This window comes from Coffea eugenioides, chromosome 1 (genome assembly GCF_003713205.1).
Source record: "Coffea eugenioides isolate CCC68of chromosome 1, Ceug_1.0, whole genome shotgun sequence".
NCBI lineage: Eukaryota > Viridiplantae > Streptophyta > Magnoliopsida > Gentianales > Rubiaceae > Coffea > Coffea eugenioides.
Genome location: NC_040035.1, coordinates 34,336,896 through 34,352,312, shown reverse-complemented (window position 1 = coordinate 34,352,312; position 15,417 = coordinate 34,336,896). Strand labels below are relative to the sequence as shown.

The 15,417-nt window shown below is 28.3% G+C and overlaps 1 protein-coding gene across 5 annotated transcripts; it reads left to right on the top strand.

Moving 5' to 3' along the window:
• The first annotated feature begins 8,195 nt into the window (after positions 1–8,195).
• Positions 8,196–11,300, top strand: LOC113749031. Of its 5 annotated transcripts, none has more exons than XR_003464487.1 (6): positions 8,196–8,367; positions 9,983–10,095; positions 10,307–10,520; positions 10,597–10,678; positions 10,782–10,894; positions 10,986–11,300. XR_003464487.1 is itself a non-coding variant. In XM_027292669.1 (5 exons), the coding sequence occupies exons 1-5, from the start codon at positions 8,347–8,349 to the stop codon at positions 10,811–10,813; spliced, it is 462 nt and encodes a 153-aa protein (XP_027148470.1). In that variant the 5' UTR covers positions 8,196–8,346; the 3' UTR covers positions 10,814–11,300. The 5 variants fall into 5 exon arrangements, 2 of the variants coding, with proteins under 2 accessions (XP_027148470.1, XP_027148479.1); XR_003464489.1 differs by having other exon boundaries at positions 9,983–10,099; XR_003464490.1 differs by lacking the exon at positions 10,597–10,678 and having other exon boundaries at positions 9,983–10,099.
• The last annotated feature ends 4,117 nt before the right edge of the window (positions 11,301–15,417 follow it).

Sequence of the window (15,417 nt, the reverse complement as noted above, 5' to 3'; positions counted from 1 at the left end):
TCCATCAATGCATATTGTCTAACAATGCCTTATTTTTTGACTTCTGCTTTACACTATAATTTGGATTCAACCAATTCAAAGAAGTTTGTAATTCTATCAAACCTAATGATTACATATGGCTACTTACACTTGTGATTTTTCAAAAGAAAACTTTTAAAACTAAGCTACTTCATTTTTATATTGCAAACGTATGATAGAAAAAGAAAATTTGCTACATATTCACATATTAATTACATGTGTATACTATAAAATGTCAAGTTTCCTATGAGCTCTTCATATTAATTGATTATTGAGGAACGTCGTCATTAGAAACTTTTTTATCTTATTTCCATCTTCAGATAATGGTTAAAGAAACCTAATTTGTAGTTGTAACTTAAAATAGTGGAGAATATTTTAGGTTCAGAACTTAACAAAAGGAGATGAAACATGTATTTTTGGTACCTAGATGTCAAATTAAAGTCAAGAAGCAACCAAAAGGAAAAAGTTCTTGACAAAATTTCTAGACATATAATGAAGAAACAAGAGCACAAAAATAAAAATAAAAACAAAAAAAATAAAACACAACATAAAACAAGGGACACCTAAACTATGATCATTTATATCTTCTATAATCATGACATGGTTATTTCCTTTGCTGAAGTTATGTGTAAATAGTATCAGGTGTTTGATGCCAATTGTTATTGTGTGATTTTTATGGTGTGCAGGAAATGAGTCTAGGTATAATGGGAGTAATTTACGAGCATATTTTCAATTGACAAATTTCTTACATTGTTGGGGGTGGCTTCTTTTGTTAATAGTCTAGCAATTACAAGGAGATGAAGATACTTATCTATATTCTTTATTCAAGATTCGGCCTTCAAAGAAATTTAGAATGACGACTATTTTTGGGATTCCTCCATTGGTGGGTAAATTTAAAATCAATATAGATGTTAATGTGAGGTATTTTTATGCTTCTAGTGATGGTCTATTGCGTGATCATTATAGTAAACTTATCTTTGCTTTTTACAAGGAGTTTGGTAAAAATGTAATGTCCTTTTGGCAATGGGGAAAGCTCTTTTGTTTGGGTTGCAACTATATCAACAACATGGAATCAGAGAGATTGAGGTTGAGGTGTATTCACAAGTCTTGACCCATCCAATTTTATTTAAAATGTCTTCTAGCTGGCCGATTTGTAATGTGCAGAATTGGATTGTGCATTTGCTGTTTTAGATTTTCGGGAAAATTTGACATGTTTATAGAGAGGCAAAATTAGTAGTAGACTTTCTTGCTTAGCTTTTACTATTGGGTCAACATACTTTTTTGTCACTTTCAAGGTTACCACAACAATTCAGCTCTATTATTTGTTTTGATAGGATTATTTTACCACATATGAGGTCCTATTTTGTAAAGGAGTAGTACTCCTCTTTTAATCTTTTTGCATCTTGTCTTGTACTGGAGAAAAAGGTTTAGGCCTTCCTCATTCATGGTTTCTATTACCTCTTAATAAAATTAGGGTTGACATCTTTCCCCTATTCATGGGATTTGCCAAAACAAAAAATGGAATACCTAGCCTTAATGAGGTTTTTCTAGAATTACTTGTGATATATATATTTTAGGATTGTGTTGAGAAAGTGCATCCTCAAAGAGGATGAAAAATAGCTGCAAAAACTATTCAAACTTCAAGGATAGGGAGCCAATTTTTTGTCAATTTTGAGCCTAGGTTCATAGGCTCTAATATGTTTTTGAAGGTCTTGAAAAAAGCAAAATTTGATCCATCATGTCTCTGAAATTTGATAAAACATGAGTTACATAAATTTGATGCTTTAGTTAGAAGATAATAAAGTTCAAAGATCAAGTAACAATCACCTTAATTTCATTTCTTTCTAATTTTTTCTAAAAATTAGTCGCTGCCACATGCTACTCACGTGGCTAGATTTCCATAACAATTTGTCAAGAGTAGTCAATTGGACTAAATGTACATAGAAATTGAAACAACTAGTACTAGATTTGGTTTTGTTCAAACTTTACTGACTAAAACCATTGATACTTCAAACATTTGGCGTCAAAACTACAATTTCATGATGTGTAAATACTGTATGTATCAGCATTTTCTAATAGAAACTCCTAGAATAGAACATTATACTAAAAAGGAGACTTTAGAAATAAAATTAGCAACATTAAAAATGGATTGGCTTATTTTTCAAAAACAAGTTTTTCAAATACAATGCTACAATAATACACAAACAAAACAAGTCAAAAAACATCTCATCCATACAATATATTAAATATTTCAAAAAATATCTATAGTAAAAATTTTTCATATACACTACTATAGTAAAATATTTCAAAAATACTCCTAAAAACAGCTAATTCAAATGGAGCGGGAATTAGACATTTACAAGGTATAGGTAGATTTAGAGAAAAAAAGCTGAAAATAGAAAAAGCAGGATGAGAAAAAGAAAAATAGAAGATTCTTTCTGAAACATAGGTAGAAAAATTAAGTCTAGAAAACAAATACTTAGAAAGAGAAATTGAGAAATTAACTAATAATAAGGGAAAACAAATAGTAATAAGTGAATACAAGGAAATAAAAGGCAGAAATTAATACTAATATCTCAAAAACCAGGATTATACTTCTTTAATTAATGTAATTTACCAAAAAAAATTTGAGAGCAATATTATCATGAAAGAATTTGAAATAATTGATATTGAATGCACTAAATCTCATATCGATGTTTTCTTGTATCTGAAACCTATAAACATAAACTTAACTATAGTATCCATTGAATGGATAGAACTCTTATTTGATATGATTCTTATGTTCAAAATACTCTAATCTCTTTTAAAACATTTGATGGTCATTTGGGAGTAAATATTTCATTCTGCATAGGCTTGGGTAACCATCATCACCAATACAAAATTATTATTGGATAAAATTTTGTTCGTTCTATATTAGGTGGTATGTTTTACTTCTTACCACATTGACAGTTTTTTTTCAAATGGGTGTGTTTTAACACTACTAACTATTACATATCATAATTAGTATCAGCGTTGCCTATCAAGTGTGGTGAAACTGGTGTAATAAAATTTGGATTAGATAAAATTAGTAGCCTTGATCATAAAAATTTTAGTTTTCCAAAATGTAAGGCCCGAAAACAACTTAAGAGGGGGATGAATTGGGTAAATTATAAAGCTAATCAAGTTATGGGCACTTTTGGCTCAATATGAAATTTATCCTCTTTTCTAAGTGATCACACAATGAGTCAATCAACAAATGAACAAAATCACTTGAGAGAAGTAGAAGAGATAAGCAATGTACAGATCACAAACGTAACAATAAGTAATTAGAAAGGAAAGAATTGCAAACCAATTAACTACCCAACTCCTCTTGAGTTTGTAGATTAATTCAAATAAGTTTCTTCAAATTGATGAATTACAATCACTCTTGCGTACAAAGGAAGGTTCACCTCCTCCTTGCCCCGAACACCACTCGGTCAAGTCAGGAAATTTTACTATCCCTCAAGACAACCCTCACAGAGCTACACTCATGAAGTATTCACTCACAAATGAAAAACTTACAATGAACCTTACACCACTAAGACTACAAATCTTCTTTGAAGAGTATTTTCTCACTAAAATCACTCTAGATCTTTTGTATCTTCAGTGTGCAAAAGTTGTTTGAAGTATCTGACCAACCACTATTTATATAGGACCAAGAAAGTGTCTCATTAATGTTTCCAACGGATAGAAAATAGCTGAAGAGTCAACTACCCGTTGGAGTGTCGGACGTCCGATAGTCCTGTTTTTTGCGTCCGATAGCAGGCAGTGAGTTTAAGAGATTTTCTTCAATTTTTTCAGACGTCCGGTGCAAGCTCTTTGTGCGTCCGACAGCAAACAAAGAGATTTGAGAAATCATCTTGTTTCTATCGGACGTCCGGTGGAGACATATTCAGCGTCCGATGGTTTCGTCGACTTTGAAGGATCCTATCGGACATCTGATGCTTGCGTCCGAAGTTGTGCAATGATTATTGGACGTCCGGTACTGTCATCACAAGCGTCCGACAGCTTTCAGCAACCTTTATCTTCTTTCAATTGCACTTGTTCATAGAATCAAATAACTTCATAACTGAAAGTATATCTTGAAGAGATATTAGTATCATCCATTTGTTTTGTAAACATCAAAAGTTAGGGACCAAAATCAACACAAAATATAACATAATAAAAAAAGTAGGCAAAATGGAAGAATTAGAAAATAGTAGCTTTATGGATTTGAAGAATTTGAGGAAATTGAAGAATTTATAAAAGGGTTAATCACATTTTATCCCCTTAAAGAATATCTCATTTCTCAATTTACCCCCTAACCTTTAATTTTGCTCACTTAACCCCCTTTAGAACAAAATTGCCCTTGCATTATTTTGACTTTTCATTTACCTTGTTTTCCTTTCTTTTATTTCTTTTTCTCTTTCTTTTTTATTTAATTCTTCCTCTTTCCCACAAAAATCTTCACCTTAATGATTGAAATTAAAAAAAAGAAATTGCAGAGATCTATCTTCTTCTTAAATGATTAAAAAATATTCAAATCACTTTCCTAAAATACAATTTTTTTAACCTTTCAATTCTTTTAATTTTGGGTCTTGCTCTTTCCTTTCTAATTTCTTATTTTATTATCAAGAAAATATCATAAGATGAAATTGCTTTCCTTTCTTTTGTTTCTTTTTCTCTTTCTTCTCTCTTTCATTCTTCCCAATAGAAATTCCATTTCAACGAAATTTTTTGTTTTGAATTTGTAATTGCATATTTTTGAGTAAAGGTTTAAAAGGTATCAAAAACTAATTTTGATTTTTTGTATGATGCCACATGTCACAAATTTCAATTGATGATTATTAATCAAGTTACAATTTCATCTTAAGATATTTTCTTGAAAACAAAATGAGAAACTAGAAAGGAAAGAGGAAAATCCAAAATTAAAAGAATTGAAAGGCTAAAAAAATTGTATTTTAGGAAAATGATTTGAATATTTTTTTAATCATTTAAGGAGAAGATAGATCTCTGCAATTTCTCTTTTTTAATTTCAATCATTAAGGTGAAAATTTTTGTGGGAAAGAGGAAGAATTAAATAAAGAAGAAAGAGAAAAAGAAATAAAAGAAAGGAAAACAAGGTAAATGAAAAGTCAAAATAATGCAAGGGTAATTTTGTCCTAAAGGGGGTTAAGTGAGCAAAATTAAAGGTTAGGGGGTAAACTGAGAAATGAAATATTCTTTAAGGGGATAAAATGTGATTAACCCTTTATAAAACTAGAAAATACACTACATTATAAATCTAGGGTTATTATCACTTTACTCACTTAACGTTTGGTGTCACTATCAATTTCTCCCTTAACGTTATCTTTTAGTCACTTTACCCCCAAGGCTAACGGTCAAATTTAACGGAGTTTGTTAATTAAAGCAAAAAGACAAGTTTAGCCCTTAAAGTTATTATTATTTTGCCCCCATAAACTATATTCTCATTATCAATTTACCCCATAGAGTTATTTTTTAGGCAATTTATTGCACCATTAAACCAATTTAGCAAGTTAAAAAATTTTAGAAGAAAGTACCCTCCTCTTTGCATAATAAAAATAATAAAAAAAATTAAAATGGCTCTTATCTTCTTTAGTATCAAGAAAAAAAAGTCAAAATATTATTTCTTTCTTCTTAACAATCTTATTAATATTAAAAAAATAGAAAGATCAGAAGGGGGAGGGAGAGGGGGAGAGAGAGATAGAGAGAGAGAGCTCAATTCTTTTTTTAGAAAATACAAATAAGAAAGAATTAAATACTTTATTATTTTAAAATTATTTCACTTTACTGTTTACCACCAGATTTCAATCCTAATCCCACCAACCTTAAATTATTACGATAATGTTAGATTTTTTTTTCTTTGCAAAATCTAATTTTCTGTCTCCTTCCTTTCTATCTAATTTTCTTTTCATAGTATTAATAAATATGAAAAAAGAAATTTGAGAAAATTCTTTTATTTTTATATTTTTGGATCTCTTAAAGTGAATAAAAGAAGAATAATCATTCTAAATTTTTTATTTTTAATTATATATATAAGGGTAAATATATTTAAAAATTTTTGACCATAGTAGTTAGATTAACGATGAAGTAAAATGCCAAAAAAATAATGTTAGGAATTAAATCAATTATATCACTACAATTTAAAGGAATAAAGAGTGATAATAACAGTGTAGTAATGCTATAGAATAAAAGGGTATTTTTGTCCAAAATTTCTTAACATGTTGAGTTGAATTACTTATGGAGGTGAAGTGACTAAAAGATAACGTTAGGAGGTAAACTAATAGTAGTGATATAGTTTAAAGGGGTAAAGTGATAATAACCCATAAATCTATGAGTAAAATAATAGAAGATAATAAAATATTACCTAAATATAAGAAAAGATGCAAATGCTTTTATTAGGATAGCAGAAGAAACTCAAGTTTTAGGAGAAAATCCTTTTAAATATTGGGATAGAAACAAATTCCAGCACACCTTGATATTAAAAATGAAGATTTTATTATTAAAATAGCACTATAGCTCCCAAGATATAATAGAATTTAGCATACAAATGAAAGAATTAAATTTAGAAATAATTAAACAAAATAGTAGCAGATATCATAGTACAACAATTATGGTAAAAAATCATGCTAATATGAAAAGAGGGCAAGTTAGAATTGTAACAAATTACAAAAGATTTAATGATATTCCTATAAAGATCAGTACAAGATATTAGATAAATATCAATTAATAAATTGCATACAAGAAGCAAAAGTATTTAGTAAATTTGATTTTTTTTTTGAATTTTGGTAAATAAAAATGGATAACTAATGGACAACCTTCTTCACTTGTCTTGAAGGTATGATTGACGGTATGAGTGAAGGTCATTATGAGTAGATAATTATAGTATTTGGATTAAAAAATGCTTCATCTACTCTCGAGAAGGGTGGATAGAATATTTAATAAATAAAAATTATTTGTTCTAAAATACTTCGTCTACTCTTGAGAAGGATTGATAGAATATTTAATAAATAAAAATTATTTGTCCTATTAAAGATGATATCTAGTTTTTAGCAACAATCTAGATGAATATTAAATGTATAGTATTTAATGAATTTCTAGAGAATAGATTAATTATTAACAAAATGAAAATAGATTTAGATAAAAAATGTAGGAACATGTGCTATTATTAAAAAAAAAAAAAAGGTGGACGGATCACATATGTGTATAAATAGGTTATAACCTCTTGTATCTCCCCATGGTAGAATTATCCAGTACAGGTCATCAAAGAAAAATGGCCAAAAATTAAGGCACTGCAACAAATGCTGTTTTTAAACAGTTGAATGACTTATTTTACATCGATTATTATCAAACTTTTTGGAATTCATTCATGGCAGAAGTAGAGAATCAGTGTTGAACATCAAGTGCGACTGCATCTGCTCGAATCCCCTAATAGCAAATGTAGGAAAATGCTGGAGTGAATTGCATCTACAATAATTCATGTGATGACAAGACACGTGCAAGTATTGTCATGATCAAGGATAACGATTTGATATCACACCCAATTCTATTAATTCATGACGAAGGATAACCATTTGATATCATACCCAATTCTATTAACTTCCATTTGATATCATACTACCAAGTGGGAGTTGTAGGAGAAATATCCAGTTCTATTAACTACCAAAGAGGAGTTGTAGGAGAAATATCCAGTTCTATTAACTAACGGACAGTGCTACAGTGCCTATAGTTATGGTAACGATATTAGGGAAACCTGCTATTATAGGTTTCTATTACCTTTAGTGACAGATCAAATCTTTTAGTGACTTTTTAAATATTATATTAAAATAATTAATATTAACTTTAGTAAGTTTTTAATTAAAACTAGTAAGTATATGCCTGAAAGATAAGATTTAGTCAGAAATAGAAATTTACACTTTGAGTAATTTAATTTACTTATTATTTGACAAAATTTACTTATGTTTAAATTAAACTTACCAATACTGAAAGTAAAAAATGTACATATTTAAGTAAAAAAACGGTTTTGGGTTCCTGAAAACGGTTTTGGGTATCACCTTTCTCTTTAAAGTTATCTACCTTCTTCTTATTCAGTTCCCAGTTCCAATGATACGATTGAATTCCCAAGCAAAGGTTTCCACTTTGATCCACACTTTCTCTTTGTTACAATTGAATAAATCTTCTCACTTCAAAATTTTCATCTTTAGTTCACACTTTGCTTCTATCCTTTCTCATCGTTCGGTTGGGTTTGAGTGCTGCCATATGCAAACACAACAAAAGGGTTAGCGACGGTGGTAGCCAGCCAAAGAGCATATGAAAAATAGCAGTGACGAGGTTAGATCATCATGTTCTCTTGAAATCGTTTGATTATATTGCTGTAATTTATTTATATTTCATTTGTTTTGTTTGTCAAGATTTTCTTGGGAAATCAAGGCTGAGAATTTGAAGATTTTATTGCAATTTTGGGGCCGAAAATGTCCGTTGAAACATCTAGGAAATGGTTGTAGTTTTGATTGTCTACGGGTAAAATATGTTTAATAGCCATGTGAAACATCTAGGAAAGGACTTGAGACCAGGCGTTTAAGTTAAATGTGATTAATTTGTGAATGCATATAAGATGTTTGGTGAAATGTCAAAGAGAAATTTGTATGTTGTGATTGCTACTCTGTGCGGGTGAGAATTACTAATATATTAGTAACTCAACATGAGCTTTATAACTTGAATTCTTCAGGCAAGAGAGGTTTCTCCCGTTTTGGAATTCTAAGTTGATACGCTTGATGGAGCATATGTTATTGAACTGAACTGATCTAGAATCATTGTTGCGAATCTGTTGTTTCTATGGAAATTTATTATCAGCCTCTTGAATTTTTTACTCCATTGTAACGTCTGCAATGCCACGGAAATTTGGCCATTATTACTCTTGTAAATCTGTGTTGCAGAAGCAATTCTTATTACCATCCTATGATACATGTAGATTTTGTAGAATCACATCTTCCCTCTTCTTCAGTCAGGAAAGGAGAGAAAATTCATAGAACAGTTTCCGACCATCAATCAATTATGGTGTTATACATACTTCATATTTTTGCATTTTTTTGTTTATTTTTCTTTTGAATGGTGTTGCATGGGGCAAACCTGCGGAATCCAGTGGTCTTTGAGGAAAGGATTGTCAAATGCTGGTTGTTGATACATATAGACACAATCAATTATATCACCGTCTTTGCTCTGTCATGAGAAAAAATTTTGAATTTCATTGTAAAGAGCCAAAGGCATTCAACATAATCTAATCTACCTACCCGCAAATTTGTGACTTTCATTGAACTAAGGATTAGATTATGCTGGTTGTTTCGATATTTTGGACATGTGAATAACTCATCTTCCTCCTAAAAAATTACTAATACGTAAACCCTTACCGGGAGAGTCAAAATAGCTTGTTAATGCCATTGCTATATCATAACGATTAGACTGGAACATAAATCTGTTGAATGGGTTGATTGGAACAAAATTCAGATGAATGGTTTATATGAGAATTGAGGTTTTCAATTAGTTTGATGATGGTTTGTAATATAGAGAGAGAATGGAGTTCTAATCATAAAATACCTAGAAAAGAAACGGGTTGCCAAGTCGAGAAGATAAGTAAGTTTTTAATTCAAACTAGTAAGTATATGCCTGAAAGATAAGTTTTAGTCAGAAATAGAAATTTACACTTTGAGTAATTTAATTTACTTATTATTTGACAAAATTTACTTATGTTTAAACTAAACTTACTAATACTAAAAGTAAAAAATTTACATATTTAAGTGAAAAAATCACCGGGTTTCTGAAAATGATTTTGGGTTGCTGAAAACGGTTTTGGGTTCCTGAAACACTTTCGGGTATCACCTATCTCTTTAAAGTCATCTGTCTTCTTCTTATTTAGTTCTCAATTCCAACGATACGATTGAATTCCCAGGCAAAGGTTTCCACTTTGGTCCATACTTTCTCTTGGTCCAATTGTTGTTGCTACAAAGGGACAAAAGGCAAAACAGTCCACTCACAAGCGAAAGCGAAGACGATGCAAAAATTGCAAGTAATCACCTACTCTTAAAATTGACTTATTCTACGGTTAGAATAGCTTTGCAAAACCAGATATGAATGAGCAATGCTAAATTTCATCCACTCATTGGCTTTATGTTAGAAGGCCAAAAATGTTAGTTATATATGTACACTTCATATACGCCTTTATAAATTCAATCTTATTGTTTATGGATTGTGCTTGGCAATTTTTTTCCCGCAGGTCATTTGGACATGATAGACGAAAATGTACTAAAGTGTGCACAGATGCATATGAAACTCACAATTATGATCATGTTGGGGCACCCAATAATGTTGAGAATGTAAATTTGAATCTGATAGGATCATCCGATGGCCTATTGCAATCAGATTCACAGCATGGATGCAATAAGGAATTAATGGATAGTAATTGGTTTCAGATCATTCCTCCTGGTCAGGTAATGTATAGCTTGCTTTTATTTATTTTTGTGTGAAGGCATGAAATATAATGGTGCTCTATTTGCATTTGTATAGGCATTAATGTGGGCATGCAATCCTTCATTAATCCAAAGTCATGTACAAAACACTAGCTTGTTAGGAGATGAAAAGTATTCAGGTACATTTTTCCTTCTTCACGCCTAAGTTTTATGTTATTTATTTGCTATGATTATGTGTTGTTGTGGCCTTTTTTTAATACAAATCTTGTGATGGTTTTGTAGTGAATGAACCAGATTTCAGCCAAGACCATTAAGGAATTTTATTCTTGAGAGAGTACAAATGTTTTTGCACGTCTTTGCTCAAAGCTTTTAGGATGATTTAAGTTTCTTCGAAGGTAGTTTAATGCGTTTTGATTGTAAATCTGAACATAATCTCCTTAGTTTGCAATTTCTGGTGTTTACTTGTTTTAATGTGAATAATTTCAGCTTGCTTGGAAAAAAGTTTGGTGATCAAATTTCAGATATTGTTAGCATCCAAGTGCTCTTGGGTTTGTAAACCAGAAATGTCAATCCAAACTGAAGCTTTTGATAGTGATATCAGAGCCCTTGATGCTGGTGATCAAATTCTCAAATCAAGTTACTAGCCTTTTGATTGCTTCAGATTTCTGAAGCCAAAGTCTTTGTGCTCTAAATTCAGTTCTTGGCCATGTAATCTTGTCATGCTTAGATAGCTATATCTAGTGTCCTGCCAGCTTAATTTTGATGCGTAAGTATCAATTATTAAAAGTTAGATTCATTCTGATGCTCAAAATGAGCCGTTTTCTCCTATTTTGAAATACCAATTTCATATCAAATGTCTTGTGCATGTAGATTTTGCTGTTTACTTCAAATTGGACTGGCTTACTTGATGAGCAGAACTCGAAAAGCAACTCAAATACTCATGTTATACAATACTCAGCACACGGTTTTTTAGGCTTTAAAACGTCATTAATGAAAGTTACCCATTCGGTTGTTTAGGAATGTTAGGAGATTCGTCAAATTCAAATGACGATGCCTGAAACTTGTACTTATCCCCAAATTTGTGTTGTAGTACAGTATCAAGATCTTGCACCTATTCCATTCACCTATAAAAATTATGATTATCATAAAATGACATTTTATAATAATTTACATACTATTTGCCAATTAAAAGCAAGTTTCATAAAAAATGTGCATGTAAATCCATATTGTGAATGATACGAAATATATTTGAAACTCACGAAACTTAATATATGGGTAAATTTACTATAATTTTAAAAGATTACGCTACATTAGATACGATCACTTTACCTTTTATACTTGTGACCTAGAAAATAAATTTATTAAAACACATAACATTTATAAATGATGCATACATTTATTAAAATGCTTAAAACGCAAAACATTTATGAATGAAACATACAATCATTATTATACATTTATGTTACCAACAACTACTAACTATAATATTAAGTTTCAACCATTAATAAAAAAATCTTAGCACTAGTTTAAATAAACTTCTTAATACTTGTTTCATATAAGTTTCTTTAAGTAATATAGTAAATTTATGCCACAAACTAGTAAGTTTTGATGATTAACCAAATTATTATTCTTTCAACAAGATTTACTATTAATCTATAAAAACTTACTATTACTTGAACTAAACTTACTCCCCACAAAACTAAGTTTCGAATGTAGAGTAGTAATTTAATTTTTAAAAAAAGTAACTTTCATTTTTATTTCGATTACTTTTTGAAACATAAATAGGATAACACTTATATGACCATTTTCGATTTATTTTTTATTTACTTTTAGCGGCCATTTGATTATTTGATAGGCCTATCCACCTAAATAGGATAACACTTAAAAATAAGAAAGTAAGTTTTCCATCTAAAATAGTAAGTTAACAGTAATAAATTAGTAACTTTTATACTTCAAAATGTAAATTGGAATAAATATTAAACTTACTTTTTAAATAAATAAATTACTACTTTATATCCCAAACTTACTTTTTATAGTGTAAGTTTAATTCATGTAATAGTAAGTTTTAATACATAAATAGTAATTCTTACTGATAACATGGTAAAATTGATTAATAATCAAAATTTACTGATTTATGAGACACATGTACTATTTTACTTTAAAACATATTTCAAACTAGTGTTAGGGAATTTATTTGAAATAACGATAAGATGTTTTATTAATGATTAATTTTTAGTACCTTAGTTAGTAAGTACTCATAATATACCTGTATAATACAAGATTATAGTTAACATTTAAAAAAATTTATTTACATATTTTAAAATACTATGGAAAAAAGTTTGACTTTTCACATAATCTCGTAAAATATGTAATAAAATTTTGTCGTATTATAAGTTTTAAATTATTTTCAATTTTTGAAAAGTTTGAAAGTTTGGATAATAATAACAACAAATCTTCCTAGTTATATATAGAATATTACTTGTTTATATATCAAAATTTTTATAAATTAACACCTATGAATATAATAAGATGATAAAGTTTTAATAAATTTACATCTGAGACACAAGAAATAATAAGAGTAAAAGCCTAAACAAAATGAGAAATAATATAATAACAAAAATTATAAATTTAGTATAACAATTAATATAAGAAAATTAAATTAAATTTAGAAGGTAAATTAAATAACAATGTCAAGGTTAGAGGTCATGGTAAATGTTACAAATTTTAGGAGAAATTATGTACTGTAAAAATGGTTTAATAATTTTCTATTAAGCATAACTATTGCATACAAAAGGAAAAGATATTTGATTTTATTTTGCTTTGATTAGAAGAACTTGTACTAGTAATAAAAGAAATTTCAATTCAACAATCAACGTGTACATGATTACAGTAATTTTTTAGTCATTTAGACTAATATGTGTCATAAAGTAGTCAGATTTAGTCGTTTGTGAATTCATAATTTTAACAGTTTACATAAAATTCATCTATTAAAAATTATGATTATTATAAAATGCCCTTTTATAATAATTTACTTACCATTTGCCAATAAAAAAAGAGTTTGATAGAAAACATATGGATACAAATCCATAATGTAAATGATACAAAGTATGTTTGAAAGTCACAAAACTTAACATATGGGTAATTTTACTATAATTTTCAAAGATTATTCTATGTTAATACAACTTTAATTTTTATACTTGTGACCCAGAAAATAAATTTATTAAGATTTTACCATTTTATTAAATTCATAGGCATTAATATATGAAAATTGCGTACCATTTTATTATATTCATCGGTGTCCATATATGGAAATTGTGATGTATAGATAAGTGCAATTCTATATATAACTCAAAAGATTTTTTTTTACTGTCATCCAAACTTTTTAACCTTTTACAAATTCAAAAATAATTCAAAATTTATAATATGACAAATTATTCTTACATATTTTATAAGGTCATATGCAAAAAAAAAGTTTTCATAGTTTATTTAAAATGCTTAAAACATATAACATTTATAAATGATACGTACAATTGTGTATCATACATTTACATTACGAGTAATTACTAACTATAATACTAAGTTTCAATTATTAATAAAAAATCTTAGCATTATTTCAAATAAACTTCCTAATACTTGTTCCATATAAGTTTCTTTAAGTAAAATAGTAAATTTATGCCATAAACTAGTAAGTTTTGATGATTAACCCAAATTTACTATTCTATCAACAATATTTACTATTAGTCTATAAAAACTTACTATTATTTGAACTAAACTTACTCTCCAAAAAGTAAGTTTTAGATATAGAGTAGTTATCTACTTCAAAAAAAAAGTAAGTTCCATATTTCTTCAAATTTACTTTTTGAGACATAAAAGTTACTAATTTCTTGAGTTAACTTACTATTTTTAATGTAAAACTTACTAACCATATTTTTAGGTACTATTTTATTTAGATGACCAGTATAACAGGTAATCAAATGGTCGCTAAAAGTGTTTTTACCTGTTATATCAGGTAAAAACAGTTTCGTTATCATAACGCTCGTATCATTTATCATTTATAAATGATAAAACAATTTTTATATCAATTTATAAATGTTATATGTTCGAAGCAGTTTAAATATACTATGATAACAATTTGTACGTATCATTTATAAATGTTATATGTTCGAAGCATTTTAAATATACTATGAAAACTTTTTTTTTTGCATATGACCTTATAAAATATGTAAGAATAATTTGTCATATTTTAAATTTTTTATTACGGGAAAATAAACAACTAAGTTCCCAAAATATTTCACTTTTATTGTTTAAAAAATCTCAACTTGTTGGTTAAATTCAAAATAATTCGATTGTCAAAAATAGTTTTTCTCAAATTAACTTTAATGATTGGATGTGAGATACAAAAATGGTAAAATATCCCTCATACATATGTCATGGATATTTCCGACTTTTAGTAAAAAAAAAATTTTGTTGTTAAAATAACATTTATCATAGTGTACTAATTATTTTAGAACCATTTTATAGGTGAACTAAATATAATTTAAATTATACAATAGATTATACATGCATGTGATTTTCATTTATAATTATTGGATCCTATTCTTATGAACAATCTCCCAAGGAAAAAAATCAAGATCATACTGATTTTCTTATATTAATTGTTATACTAATTTTGTCATTTTTATTATTATATTATTTCTCATTTTGTTTAGGCCTTAACTCTTATTATTTCTTGTGTCTCAGATGTAAATTTATTAAAACTTTATCATCTTACTATTACTTTATCAAGAGTTAATATTTATGTATAAAAACTTACTATTACTTGAATTAAGCTTACTCTCTAAAAAGTAAGTTTGGGAAATAAAGTAGTAATTTATCTATTTAAAAAGTAAGTTTAATATTTATTCCAACTTACCTTTTG